The following is a 15,316-nucleotide window of genomic DNA, read 5'->3' as shown; positions in this document are numbered from 1 at the left end:
CTTTTCAACAGTGGTACTCCATTTATAGAATGCTCTTTCCCTCGTGGATTTTCTGATGCCTATGTTGCTCTCTTTTGGGCACCAGAACAAAACTTTTCTGTTCACCCAGACTTTTAATTAAGGGGTTGATATTTTAATACAATTTTAATCTGGAAACTGTTATTTTAAGCTGTCTGGATCAAAGTTTTTATGTTGGGCTGGATTTTAATGCTTAATTTTAATTAATATTGTCTAATGTTTTGTTTTAATTATTTTGCAAGTTGCTTTGGACAGGTTCCTGGAGAGTCAGCATAAAATTTTCTAAAATACAACACTTACATACAGAAGTAGGAAAAAAACTGAACACACACGCTTTCCAAAAATGAACAGAAATCCAGAAGTAAGGATGATAATGATTACTTACTGGAGGACAACCGAAAATAAAAGCCAGCATAACTTATATGCTGCCATAGGCCTGCTTTCAAACATCCAACTACATCTCCATTCTTAAACGAATAAAGCCATCACTGATGACAACACCGACCTCCCCTCCCATATAAAGTACAGAATTCAGGAACTTAATCAAGGCATATCCCTAGCCAAAACAAGAGATTTGGACACTACATGATTTAAGAACAGTAGGAATGGGATTGTGAGGAACAAGTGGATTGATTTGACTTGTTGAAAGATATGGAATATTTATGTTTAGTAACAGGCTACAGGGCTTTAAAGAGGGAAAGAAATTATTTGAAAACACTCTGAGACTAGTAAGAAATAGAGAAGAATACCATGAAGCTCTGAAAGGGACAAAAGAAATGAAGTGCTTGGAAGTTCAGGCACATATTCTTTGAAAAAGTGTTTGTTGGGACACAAAAGGCAACATTCCTACTATTAACACCAAGGTACCAAGTTCATCCCTTTCTTCATTCACCATACCAGCCTATACATAAATTCAATGTTATTGCTTGCATGTTGCATTACAAACAAACACAAGCTTACCTGTAAAAAACCACCTTCTAAATACTGCCATTTAAGAAAATTCCCCCCTGCATCATATGAAGCGGCAACAAACTGCAATTTGATGTTCTGTCAACAAAAGATTAAAGAGCTTTTAAGAACTGGGATCAGTGCTCCATTACAGTTTTGTAAAACAAAACGTACTAAAAGAACACGAAGAACAAAGTACAAATCCCTCTATTTACTATCTGTATAATACACAAATAACATAATGAAGATGTACAAAGGTAAATGTGCTATTACCACAATGTGGCTGGAAACAATAACCACATTTTAACATCAAATTTATCAATGACATGGACGAGGAATCCCGTTAAACTGATCAGGACCCTACGCGGCCCTGAAAATGACTGCCAGGTAACTGCTACAATAGAAGATGCCCTTATACTGAGTCAGATCATGAGTTCCTAGAACTCAGTATCATTTTCACTTACTGGCAACGGTTCTCCAAGATCTCGGGCAGAGAAAAGTCTTTTCCAACATCTAGTAACTTACAGCCTTTAACTGGAGATTGCAGGGATAACATGTTTACTGAAAACATCAAAGTCCTACTACTCTTTTGGTCAAGATCTGGAAACTATTTGGTAGCTTATGAAAAGTGAACACCTGTATATAATCTGCCTGTTTGTAAGTCCTGCCCTTCCTCTCCCATGACAGTTACTGGTAGGGTACTATGATGTTGTGAAAAGCTTTACAGAAATTCAGCAAGAGTGTTCACCTTCTGTTAGAGAAGTGAAACAGCAGTTTGGCTGAGAAAGTAGCCAAGGATGCTATATCAAAACAGGGCCCAGCAGCTGTCCTGTACTAGTACAGCATCTCACAGGAACAAATACATTTCAAAATACTAATTGAAACTAAACTTGAAAACATAAAAGTGCTGGTCATTACATCTCTGACACATGCAAAGCCCTCCAAGTACAGTCCAAGACAGTTTTCTATTTTAGTACTTTCATTATATTCAAACAATGTGATATTTTTTACTACAATAAGTTACACGTCCCCAAGAGAATACAATAAAAAGGCATTAATATGTTTGAGCTATCCCCAGTGCAATTTCATTAATAGCTGAATCATGCTAATAATCTTGGAGTCAAAGAAAGTTTCCTTTGTATCTTACAGATCCTACCTTATTTGTTCCTTTAAAAGTGAAACTTGAAGGAAATGCAGCTGTTTCAAGAATTTGTGATGCTAAACCTGGCTGGTCACCGTAATAAAGCCATGGAAGGTTCTGTCTCCTGTGAACAGTTAAGATAATGTTTATTGCAGCCTACATTTTTGTTATCAGTTTACTTATGTTATAGAAACATGGAGCTGGAAGATACCTCAAGGATCATCTAGTCTACCCCTACACAATACAGAAAATTCACAGCTATCTCTCCCTTCACCACACCCTGTGATCTATTCCCAGAAGGAGGCAAAACATTTCTGGGATACTTGGCCAATCAGGCCTGGAGGAAAATTCCTTCCTGACACCCAAATGGCAATTGCATTACCCTGGGCATGTTAGAAAGAGCCACGAGAGCCCAGCACTGGCTCATCCCTTCATGGCCTCCCTCTTCCAGTCTACATACATTCATATTGAGTCACAGAAGCATCATTGCTATCACCTGGCCATCTAGTCTCTTCTTAAACACTTCCAAGGAAGGAGAGCACAGCCCCTCCCAAGGAAGCCTATTCCAATGAGGAACAGCTGTAACTGTCAGAAAGTTCTTCCTAATGTTTAGCTGAAAACTCCTTTGCTTTAATTTTAACCTGTTGTTTCTGGTCTGTCCCTCTGGGGCAAGAGAAAACAACTCTGCTCCATCCTCTGTGATAGCCCTTCAAATACTTGAAGGGGGCTATCATATCACCTCTCAGTAACCTCCTCTCCAGGCTAAACATATCCAGCTCCTTCAACCTTTCCTTACAGGACTTGGTCTCCAGACCCCTCAGCATCTTTGCTGCCCTCTTTTGGACATGTTCCAGCTTGTCAATGCCTTCTTAAACTGTGGAGGCAAAACTGAACACAGTACTCCAAGTGAGGTCTAACCAGAATCTAATAAATTTTTATCCTGTCCTTTCTCCAAAGCGCTCAGAGCTATGAACATTGTTTTACTTCCTAATTTTACCCTAACAACAACTCGTTACAGTAGGTTAGGATGGGTGTGCAACTTGCTCAAGGTAAATCTGTAAATTACCAATAGTGTGAGGATTTAAACTTAAGTCTCCCAGATTCTAGCATGATACTGTAATCACTACACATCATTTGATGGTATGAAATATATATAAGAGTCAAAAACATTTAAAGTGGGCGTTGCATACCAAAAGGATATTGAATGAACAGTGCCGAGTCCAGCAGTATTCGCAAAGACATACTGAAATAGGCCACATGCGTCGGTGCTGGCAGAGCTCAAGTAATTCATGTTCATTACACACATATTTCCAAGTGCTTGGCAAGCTGTCAGGTTGGAGTACAGCTACAGGGAGGCAAGACAAAGATCATTACTGATCAGTACATTGTTAAATGATTTAAAAATGGAATAAATGTGCAATTTTAGAAATCTATTTGCAGCACTCTTATCTGTTTTGTCATCTTACGTCACTATAGTCATCCACTTAATGAATATGTGCATGGTATATTAATGACCACATATTGCATTTTAGACTTCTGACTTGTTATAGACTACTTAGAAGTAACAGTGGAAAAGAAAAAAATTCCTAAATCTTTAAGGTTAAATATAATTTTTTCAAATTCAAAGTCATAAGAGAGCAAAGTTACTTGAGACACAATAGAGACACAATCCAGCCTAGATAAGAATTTTGGAGTCCCGATAATGGGTGGGGTGGTGGATTTAATCAATTGCCCAAACATCCAATGACCTACCCTCTTACTCCTGTCTACTCCACCTATTAAAATTACTAAGATCATTGATATGTATGTTTGTTACAGCATCAAGGTTTAAGAATATGGACTCTGAACTACTGCATTAATTATGAACTAGAGTTTTTTCCAAGCGAGTTTCTTTGTGGTGTGATGCTGAGTAAGTTGCCAAGCACATTTACTTCATACATGCTCCATCAAATGACTGTCTGGAAGCAGGCCCACCCCCATTGCCAGAGCTGCCCCTGGAATCCCAGGGGCAGCTACCCAGGAATCATACAATGTCCACTTGGGAGCCTGAGGTGCCAGCAACAGGAAAGACCACTGGGACAGTGGCAACATGTAAAAAGGCTGGAACAACATCAGCGCAGTATGGGCCATTTAAGATCCCAACTTAACCACAGCCAACAGCCACCAAGGCAGCCAGGATAACAGTAGCAAGAAGGAAGAGTGCTGCATCAACAGTAATGGAGTTTGGGCCTTTTAAGGTCCCACTTCAATCATTGCCAACAACTGCTAGCAGTTTAGACCAGCCAGGGCAATGTGGGGCGGGGGGGGGGCGGGGGGAGGAGGAAGAGCCTGCAGGTTCAGCCCATGATTCCCTTGAGGTCTCAGGAGGCTGTTAGTTCTCATGAGACTTCAGGGGAACTGACTGAGCATATGCAGCCTCCTACACTGGCCATATAAGGGGCTTAGAAGCTGGCCAATGAGGAGATAGTGGGGTTCTCTCTTTCCCTTCAGGCTGCATAGGAGGGACCCAGTGGAGAAGAGGAGGAAACTGGTGCTGCAAACCTTCTCTCTAGTTTTGAGACTCTGCAAGCCCAAGCAGGACATAAAAGGTGGGACAGATAAGGGAACTGTTAAGGGGCATTGATATCACTGAAGCTCACAATGGCTACATTCAGATTAGTGGCAGGTTTTACAATGTGCACAAAACAACAAGCCTGGAATGAAGGACTATTTTCTCCAAATGAACCTACTTAGATCATTATCAGTGCCATTAAAGCAGAACAGTACCCTCCTAAGTCTACTGAAGTCAATAGGCTTAGGAGGTACTGAAGAAGAGGCCCTGCTCAACGTTCTCCCAATGCTGATCATGTAGGACTAAGATTACTGATGGTGGTTAAGACAATTTTGCATTTTAAGGCTTTCGGCTAAATCAAGTTTTTGAGTTTAAGTGATACAGTTAATTAGGACCAATTCTTATTAAAAGCACTCCTACTAGACTTTTTTTTGTTCGCTGTCTACTTCAGATTGCTTATTTTAATTTTGTTCAGTTCATTGCTCTTCAATATTGCTTAATGTATCGTTTAAAAACCCGTTGTTAACTTATTGTTAGCTGTCTGTAGATGAAAAAACAACAAAGAATATCTTAAACAAAGGAACTATACATTCTATGATGACCCATGTACGGAAAGCCATGGCCAGCTTGCAGGACCTGAGCAAGGCTGTCCATGATACAACAATTTGAAGGCATTTGTTCATAGGGTCACCATAAATCAGTCTCTCTCACACACATACTCACACTTACCAAACAAGCTGTTGCTGATGCCTGCATGTTTTTCAGGAACCATGCCGATATCAAGGTAATTCCCTGTAAATAGAAACAAAATCTTGACTGAAGCTATTCTAATGTTGTGCTACCACAAAGCATATGCATATCCAAATATAACAACAAAGAAACATAATGTATTTGTTTTTATATGAACCCAACCTGTAGTGATTTGTAATTCTACACAGTCCTTAAATCCAAAGAACTCTCTTTCCTTTATAATAAGCCAGAGAGAACCTTCATGATTGATCATGAGATCTTCTTTAAAGAGCAATGCCAACTGAACCGCCTGCCTTTTTGTCCTTTATGTCTAAGGGCAGCTCATGACAGCATCTTCTGAAGAACACTTGTGATAAGACATCTCAAGAATTTGAGAAGAAACACACTTACTAGCTTTCCAAAACGTACGGTCGCAATTCCCTTTGGGGGAAGATTACCACTGGCACTAAAACATAAACCTCCTGTCTGAAAAGACAAAATTAAATATAAATAATTTGAGGCAACATCTGCTTTCAAATACTATTTCTCTTATGTGTGTTTTGTTGTACTTACTAAAATATTCGGTTCAGAACAACTACAGGATCTGTTTATGCTGATAAAAGTTGGTTCACACCTGATGCACCTACAAATGACAAGATAAACATGACGAATGTAAGGAAACCACTGCAGAAGGTTAATTATGGGAATGATCCAAAGTCAAACAAGCCTTTAGAACAGGATGGAATGGCTGCTAATGCCAACTTACTATTTAAATGAGTTATAAATGAGAGCCAGTTTGGTGTAGAGGTTAAGAGTGCAGGACTCTAATTTGTTGAACTGGGTTTGATTCCCCACTCCTCCACTTGAAGCCAGCTGGGTGACCTTGTGTCACTCACAGCTTCTAGGAGCTCTCTCAGCCCCACCCACCTCACAAGGTGATTGTCATGAGGATAATAATAACATAGTTTGTAAACCGCTCTGAATGGGCATTAAGTTGTCCTGAAGGGCGGTATATAAACCGAATGTTGTTATTATTATTTGAATTACCCAAAACACAATCAACAATAAGCAGAGGTCATATGTTATTATTGATTGGTCTTGCTAAGCTGATACAAGTTTCCGCCAGAGACCTAAGTATCAACCAGGTATCGGCATAATATGTACGCTGTTCCAAGTAGCAGCGTCTTTTGCAGTTCTGTAGGTGTTATGTCAGAAAGCTGCAGTCTTTTCATATGAATTGCAAAGTTTTTCAAGATGGTTCCAAGTGTCCTGATGACAATGGGGAGTGGGGACTACTGCTGTATGCTTCATCCATAGTCGAGTGGTTTCTATTGACAGATCTCTATATTTAATCATTTTTTCTTGTTCTTTTTCTTCGACTTTGGCATCCCCAGGAATTGTGATGTCGGTTGTTGTTATTATTATTATTATAAATAATACACTGGCATGTGGCGAATCTAGTCTGCAACAGCATGAATCAGTGTGGCATTAATCATAAATGCCATACAAAGGATACTGATTCACTTGCTGTTGCATACTTTAAAAGTTTTTTTTTTTTAAAACAGCACAGAAGTCTAAGAAAAAAACTAGCCGAACTAGACAGGAATCTCAGGGACACATGAGACACTTTAAAGCAGCCTTCCAAAAGTTTATAATGGAATTGTATCTCTCAGGCAGCACAGCAGGACAGATCTGTAAAGAACAAGGTAATCCCTGTCTAATGGTTGCGATGATTTCCTGTGTATTTGTGAGGGCAAAATACAGAAGACATGATGCTGCTACCAAAACCAGTATTGCAACATTAGGTTCTATAAAGTAAGATAAAAACAAATCGTAGCAAAATTATTAGGGGTTTTGATAATTCTCACATCTAGCCTTTCCTTTGAAAATATTTCACTGAAACAGGATCATGCTACAAGAAAAATTAGTTGTGCACATTTTTTAAAAACTATATAATTACACAAAACAATCTTCTATTTTTTCTTCATTAGTAGTGATCAAACCAATGGGAAAGCCCAGAATAAGCAATGGGAAGATGATTGCTCATGAAATGTATTTAGACCGGTCATCTGATTACTATTTAAAATACAAACACATGAACCAAGTTGTGTGTTTTCGGTTCAAGGTTTTAAATAAATGAATATTATTATTTACAATAATCTCTATGGGAAAAATATTTCTTACTAAACAGGGATCTTGGGAAAAATCAAACTAATTATGTTTTATGTGCAATAGCAAATTATGATTTTCTGAAAAAAACATAAATGATCAATTTCCAACAGCAGGCCATTTAATTTTAGAACATCAGAATTCTTGAAGGCACCATTATAATTTATTAGCATGCCCTTTTGACCTTCTTACATTAATTTGTAGTCCAGTGCTAAAGAAGACCATGCATTATTTGAGGAAATTAGTTCCAGAAAGAAGAGCTGCTACTGTGTTGCAGAACAAACAACACAATGTTGTGGCACATTAAAGATCCCCCAACAGCAGTGCTGCTTTTAAATACAATAAAGGTATCAGTGAGATTCCAAACCAGATTTTGGAGATAATCTGAGCCTCTGCTATCAGTGGTCCCACACATCTCCAAAGTGTGCATGTTTGCTTTTCATTTGTGCAATGTGTCTGAATGTGTATGATTGGTGCACTGTTGGCAGGTTGTGGCACATATTTATTCAGAATACAGAATTCAGGATATACTCAAACCTGCCCCCAAAAGTAGTAAGCGAAAGCTCTCAGAACAACTGAGTGACATATACGAAACACTAGATATAGCATTGCCATAGAATAGAAGGAACATAACTGTAGAAGAATTTAGCTTTAATAGACCTGTGTATTGGCCTAACTCTCTGTAACAGACACAAGAAAGAGGCCCTTTGTATTCATCTCTCTAGCCTTGCATTTCAGCCTGGGTTGGCTGTAAAACCAAAAGTGCATTCTAGAGATACAAAACAACTTGCCCATCCTGCCTGGTCTCTGCCAAGTCACAAGAGACAGGTTCAAACCTTGATAACAGAGTACTAGCTCTACCTAAACTGTCTTCATTGCCTTCTTGGGAAAGATGAATAGCCAAGCACATGCTACATATTGGGGTACTTGTTTATGCTGATGGTAACAGACGGAAACAACAATGGATTCTTGTCGCGTTAAGAGATGGGAACAGGCAAACTGCCGGCCTTGGAATGGCACGCATCCGCAGGGTAGTTACTTTATTGACACTACAGGTGCCAGAAAAGGACTGTTTGTTCTTTGAAATGATAAACAACTTTTGCAAGTGTTAATTGAATAAGGGGACAACCCCTAATTATGCCAAACCAAAGGAATGACGTTAGGTCATATGTACATGTAACTAACTTGACCAGTAACTTATTGAATGTATAATTTCTGCTAATGAACCAAAGGTGATAAAAGGGCACTTGGGGTCTGAGGGGCCTTACACTCTCTACCCACTCTCTTCCGTCTATTCGAATAAACCAGTAAGTTTACCCTTGTCACTGGACTCTGCTGTCTGCTTCTTTTCTGAATCTGGCCTAGAAGCAGTTCAGGACATGTGTTTGCGTGTAACACTCTGGACTCATTCCTGTTAAAAGCCAGCCATGATGTTATGTGCAAACTATGCCATTATTTGTTAACCTCTCAAGTGCCATAGAACTCTTAATTGGTTTTGCTATAATAAAGAAATATAGCTATTCCTCTAGAATTTACTTTTGGACCCTTTCCTCTTATTCTCTGTGCTAAATAAGAGATTTATCAATCTTGTTTCCAAACTCAACACTGTACACAAAGGTACCAATTCAGAACAGCAAAAATACTTACATGTTTCCTTGCACATCTGATGCAGCAAATGATGACTCTTTTCCATCACAATGAACACATAGTGCAGCATTCAACAGTGCACCATTAGTGGTTCTTTCCACTAAGTTAAAAAAAATACAGACATGTTAGTAACATACACATGCAATATCACTTGAAGGGCCATGTAAAAGCTAGGACTTTAGCGGGGGGAGAAAAGATCTACACATTTATTTTGCATTGCCTAAAATCCATGCAGGGCAGTTCTGAAATCTTAGTTTGGATCCAAAGAATTATCATGTCATTCTATATGTACACGGGAGCTTTCCAGGCTTGCCTTTTCTCTCAAAACTTCTGACAGGCAGCAAACACCACTCCTTAAAAATTTTGAAAATCGTCTGCATTCTTAAAACATTCATGAAAACCCTTTGTGCATGTTCACAAGTTTCTCTGAAACCCAACTGTTACCCTATAAATTAATTGCAAAACTTTTAAAAAATTAAAAGCATATTTTGATAGTGTAACATCAACCACAGTATAAGCTTTCCTCAGCACTGTGCTAAACCGTCACTGTCATTAATGGGCACCAAAATTATGTCACAGAACAATTGTCATGTGAGGAGCTATAGCTTAGAGATAAAGCAATGCTTTGGAAGCAGAAAGTCCCATCCATTTCCTTAAATAAGATATTAGCAGACAGGGTAAGACCTGTGCCTAAAATCTTGATGAGTCTCTACTAAATGCAGAATTCATTTATTATTTAATTTATTTATACTACAATGCGGAACCCAAAGTGGCTTACGTTGTTCAGCTCTTCTCAAATCTATCCTTGCAACAACCCTGTGAGGTAGGTTAGGTTGAGAGTGTGTGACTGGCCCAAGAATACGCAGAAAGCTTCCTTGGCAGAGTGGGAATTTGAACTTGGGTTTCCCAGATCCTGGTCCAACACTCTAACCACTACACTATGCTACCTAGTAAATATAGGGACCAATAGTCAGATTTGGCAAGGCAGCTCAAGATTTTTTATCCCTGTAATTATTCCATTATTGACTTTTTGAACAAGATGAAATGTTTTAGCTGAAACAGTATGACTATAGAGACAAGATTCTTCAAAAACAGCAAAATATCTCTGTTCCTTCAACAGAGCAACCTGTGTAGTATCAGTAAAGCTGTGATAAAACATGGATTCCAAAAGATTAGTATTATTTTTGTTGCATGAAATCTTTGATATGACTTTATCTGTTAGGAAAATTAGATATGAAAAAGAATAACTGCAGACTGTTCTTACCTAAAATTTCATTAACAGCACATTCACATTTCCCTTCAGCAGTTACACCTTTAGGACAAGCAATGCAGTTCCATCCATCTTGAGTAACTCCATTCTAAACAAAATATTAAAACATTTTAAATCTTCCAGCACTTCATGGTGCTTTGAACCCAGCTGCTCACTAGCTTTTTTCATATTTCTTACATAAAAATGACAGCACAGGGAGGATCTACATATTGCACATTAAGAAGTGAGCTCTAATCCACACAAATATAAACTGGAAAAAAATTCTAACTAATATTATTAATCTTTAAGGAAACACAAGACTCCTGTTTAGTTTTTCTGGAACAGATTAACATGGCTACTGCTCTGGAATTACCATATATGAAAAAGGCTTTCCATAGCATATAACAAAAGCTTGCTTTCTACAGGCACAATATTACCTTACTTTCTGGACATTTTTCACAGGTAATGGAAGTGCCACCATTATCAGAAACCAACTTGAATCCTGGTAGACAGGAGCACGAAGTACCTGTAAATATACAATAAGTTGTTCTCTCAGCTGTTACAAATTATAAGTAAAATAGTAAACTTACAAGTAATTTATTAAGTCAATGAACTGCTTTAGAAACAACTTATTTCTAGATAATTAAAAACTGAGCTATGCTATAGTCTTAGTTGAGCATACATGAAAGTAATCTCCATTAAAACTAACAGAACAACTCCATAAGAAATATACTTAAGAATATATTTAGCAGCACTTATCTTTGTGTAACATATATAAAATATGAACATATTTAATCTTTGCCGTTCTGCAATATGCAACATATAAATGAAGTGATGCAGCAAATACTTTCACGTCCCTTAAATATCTATGGAATATGGAGCCTAAGCACGTAATAAATAATTATAATTGAAATGAGACTTAAATTAACAATGATTAAATTTGGCTAAATTTTGCTTCCCTCAAGGGTTGACAGAAAATGTAAATGCTATTTTGCAGTATCAAAAGTCCTTTTAAGCTGTGACTGATTGAGGTCAAGTAGTTCAAGCCCTTTAAAGAACTGGAAGTGATTACTATCTTTTCTCAATCACAAAATACAAAGGAATCGAGACTGATGCATTCATCCTATTCTGTTCCCATTGACTAAAAAATTTAAATTAGTAATGATCAAAATTATGATCATACTAACGGGAAAGATGTGAGTGTATACACACAAGTTGTTTTTAGGTGATGTACCTTCTTACAAGATAGTTGCGTACAAGTCTTTTAATTTTTTTTAATAAATTTTATTTTAAAAAGACAGAAATAACAGTTGAAAGTACATAGAACTTTATACAAAGTATATTGGACTACTTCACAGTGAGTATGTATAATATATAATAATAAATCTGGACTGCATGCAAGATATAATGAAAATATATAAAATACTTTTATTCCTCTCCCTCATTTCCATTGTCAAAAAAAAGAAAAGGAGAAAAAGAATGAGCTATAATGTTTCTAAATAATATTTGATAACTTATTTTTAGGGGAATTCAGCATAGGTAAAACTTTAAACATTTTGCATTCATGCCAAGTTGGGGGCATTGTCTACAAGTCTTGACTATCCATACATGTAACTGAATGAGGGCTTTTAATACTGCGGGGGCCATGGGGCATATAAAAACAAAACAGAACTATGCTAATTCTCATATCTTTATTCCCAAATGAAATTTAATCAATTGACCGACTAGCAGTTTTCAGTCAATCGCTTATTACATTTATATCAGAAAAATGTTCAAGGGAAAAGCAGAATGTTTTTAGATGATGCATCCTTTTAAAAGAACACTGCACACAGATATGCACCTGAGGCATTTGTAATATAAAATCCCTCATTTATATATTAATAAAGAGACCATCGCGTATTGCGGGTAACGGAGAAGAGGTGGGGACGCACTACCAGGCACTTCACCCCTAACTATATGCAGCAGTTACAAACGATCCTGTTTTTCTTTCGACCTCTTTTCTGCATCATATAAACACAGTCAATCACTGATTAAAACATTTGTCACGAACGACCTATTCAATCAGGCGAGAGCCCTAGAAGACACCGGCTCTTGGGGCCTCTTCAAGAACAACCGTCCCAACCCTTTCCCAGGACAGCTACTGAGCGGGCGACCGCGACGCCACGGATGCCACCGCTCTGCAGAAGGGGCAGTCGCCGCCGAGAGCGCCTCACCCTGCCTGCTTTTCCTCTGGGAGGGCCCACACTGGCCGCAAGCCAAGCTGGCGATATCGAAGTATCGGCTCCCTTCACAACTCTGGGGCTTCCGCAACGGAAGGGAGAAACTCTGGGCGTCCGAAAACCTTGCGCCGAAGGCCGCCCAAGCCAACGCCATGGTCAGCAAGCGCCTCGCGGTCGCCATGGCTACGAAAGCCACCGGCCCGCCCCCTCCGCAGGAGCGCAGCCGTCTCACCCTTTGAAAGGAAGGCCTAAAACCTCTACCTACGGGAAGCCGGAGGGATTAAAATCCTCGGGCAGATCCATTTTTGTTTTTGCTCTCTCTCAGGAGAATTGGAAGAGAAGCTGGGGATGTGTCCTATTTCTATACTTCAGACTCAATTGCTGTTGCTATTGTTTTAATGTATTCGTCTCAGAACAGTTTATTCTGTGTTTCAGCATTTCTTCAGCTGTGTATTGGATTTCTGCTGGCTTTAAATCTTTGCAAATTTACGTTTATAGCTCTTATTACCTTGTTTATTGAAATGTCTTTGAAATTGACCATACTGCTGCCTAATCCACCTTGAGTATCAGTGAGAAAAGCAACTATGAATATTGTTAAACACAAACAGGTGTCCTGAACTGCTTCTAGGCGAGACTGTAAATGCTAAACTTGTTCTCTTACCTCAAGGTTTGTTGGGAAGTGTAGGTGTCTTGGCAGCTTAAAGTTTAGCATTTACAGAGCAGCAGGAAGGGGAAGGGAAATACAGGCGCTTGTATTTCCCTTCCTGCTGCTCTGTAAATGCTAAACTTTAAGCTTCCAGGACGCCTACAGATCCCGGCAAACCTTGAGGTAAGAGAACATTTGCTGAATCTAGGTATTTCTTCTTGTGTGTTTTGGTTGTCAGAACAGAAGCAGACAGCAGTCTAGTGACAAGGGTAAAACTTACTGGTTTATTCGAACAGACAGAAGTGACTGGGTAGAGAGTGTAAGGCCCCTCAGAACCCAAGTGCTTTTTGGGGTTTCAAAGCCATTACACAAACTTTTATCACCTTTTGTTCATTAGCAGAAATTATACATTCAATAAGTTACTGGTCAAGTTAGTTATGACCTAACATCATTCCCAGGGTTTTTTTCCTGGGAAAAGAGGTGGCGGAACTCTTGAGGGAAATGAGGAAGAAACACACAGGATTCTTTGAAATCATATTATTTTCAAGCACTATTTCCAAGTATTTTCAAGAGGTGCTGGAACCCCGCGTTCCCCCTGAAAAAAAAGCCCTGGTCATTCCATTGGTTTGGCATAATTAGGGGTTGTCCCTTTACTCAATGCAAAAATTGTTTATCATTTCAAAGAACAAACAGTCCTTTTCTGGCACCTGTAGTATCAATAAAGTATCCTGTGGATGCGTGCCATTCCAAAGGCGGGCAGTTTGTCTGTTCCCATGCATTAAGACAGTAAGAGTCCATTGTTACCCTGTCCCATATGGAGACACGAGGCAATTCAAACTAAAACCAATACCCTAATTCTGAGGTTTGAACGTATCTAATCTCTTGAGACTTAGCAGAGACCAGGCAGGATGGGCAAATTGTTTTGTATCTTTATGTGGTACACAGAATACAAATTGCAAGTTTGTTTTTGCAGTTTCAGGAATGCAGTTCCAATTGTAAAGTCAGCATTTTACCAGTTTACACAGCTAAGGGAAATGTGGGTAAGGGCCTTTTTCTGCTTTGTGTAGCAGTGTGAGAGCCAGGCTTCTTTATAGTAAAACAAAATCATATACACAATTACATTCATATAAACTTCTATCCCGCTAATGATTGTACTGTATCTAGTGTTGCATAAATGCCTCTCAGGTGTCCTGAGAGTTCCTGCTTACTACACTTTGGGGGCAGATTCGAGTGCATCGTACAATAACGTTAAATTAATAAAAATAGTTTTGCTGTGCTAAGTCAAGGCAGGAATCATAGAATCCTATGAAAATGCTGAAATGAAACATCAGATCATCATCACTTTGACAGCCTATGCTACATTACTTGGAAATCTCTTGTTGTTCCCAGCTAAGTGTACGCATCTTGATTGAAGTCCAAGGCCCCTTCAGCTTATGTAGGTGCCACACCGGGTACAACTGACTCGTAAATAAATTCCTGTATTTTTCTCCAAGGAAGCTACCAAGAACATATTCAAATATGGAAAGGTCAGAATTCCTCCCCCCACCTTCAGTCCTATACCTAGGAAGGAAAAAAAACACGCGGCAACCCAACTAATTATAACAACTGCACTTATATAGTGCTCTTCTAAGTTAGTGTTGTTATTTTGTCCACAATACAGGTGGAGAACCGGGGCTGTGAGGAGCGGTTTATCCAAGGACACCTGAGGAGATTAGGGCAGTAGCGGATTCGAACTGCTGCTTCGTAGTCCAACTACTGACTAACGTTTCATAACAAAAGCTACAAATCCTACTACCAAGGTAGTCAGCAGAGCAACCGTCCTATGTTATTCACGCACGCGCAGTTGCTACCGGAAGAAGCCGCACTAAAAAAAAAAATCCAGTAGAAACGATTGGTAGAGTCTGGAGAGTCTCTGGTAGTGGGTACGCATGCGTGTAACTTGAGGATGGCGGGATGAAACCGTTAGGCGAGATCTAGCGCGCGTGCGCAGTGTTCGCTT

The 15,316-nt window shown here is 39.0% G+C and overlaps 1 protein-coding gene across 1 annotated transcript in view; it reads right to left on the bottom strand.

Annotated features, from left to right (window-relative positions):
- The window catches only part of TMEM67 (transmembrane protein 67), a 40,196-nt gene extending 27,344 nt beyond the window's left edge, over positions 1-12,852 (bottom strand). The window contains exons 1-10 of the mRNA XM_054985716.1: positions 12,666-12,852; positions 10,890-10,978; positions 10,468-10,561; positions 9,204-9,303; positions 5,961-6,030; positions 5,799-5,873; positions 5,388-5,450; positions 3,298-3,452; positions 2,123-2,231; positions 979-1,065 (exon numbers count right to left, since the gene is read on the bottom strand). Of these exons, the coding sequence (XP_054841691.1) occupies positions 979-1,065; positions 2,123-2,231; positions 3,298-3,452; positions 5,388-5,450; positions 5,799-5,873; positions 5,961-6,030; positions 9,204-9,303; positions 10,468-10,561; positions 10,890-10,978; positions 12,666-12,852 (1,029 nt within the window). The remainder of the gene's footprint in view (positions 1-978; positions 1,066-2,122; positions 2,232-3,297; positions 3,453-5,387; positions 5,451-5,798; positions 5,874-5,960; positions 6,031-9,203; positions 9,304-10,467; positions 10,562-10,889; positions 10,979-12,665) is intronic.
- Positions 12,853-15,316: the final 2,464 nt, after the last annotated feature.

Source organism: Eublepharis macularius, chromosome 7 (assembly GCF_028583425.1).
Source record: "Eublepharis macularius isolate TG4126 chromosome 7, MPM_Emac_v1.0, whole genome shotgun sequence".
In the NCBI taxonomy this organism is placed as follows: Eukaryota; Metazoa; Chordata; class Lepidosauria; order Squamata; family Eublepharidae; genus Eublepharis; species Eublepharis macularius.
This window is presented reverse-complemented; position numbering and strand designations above follow the sequence as displayed.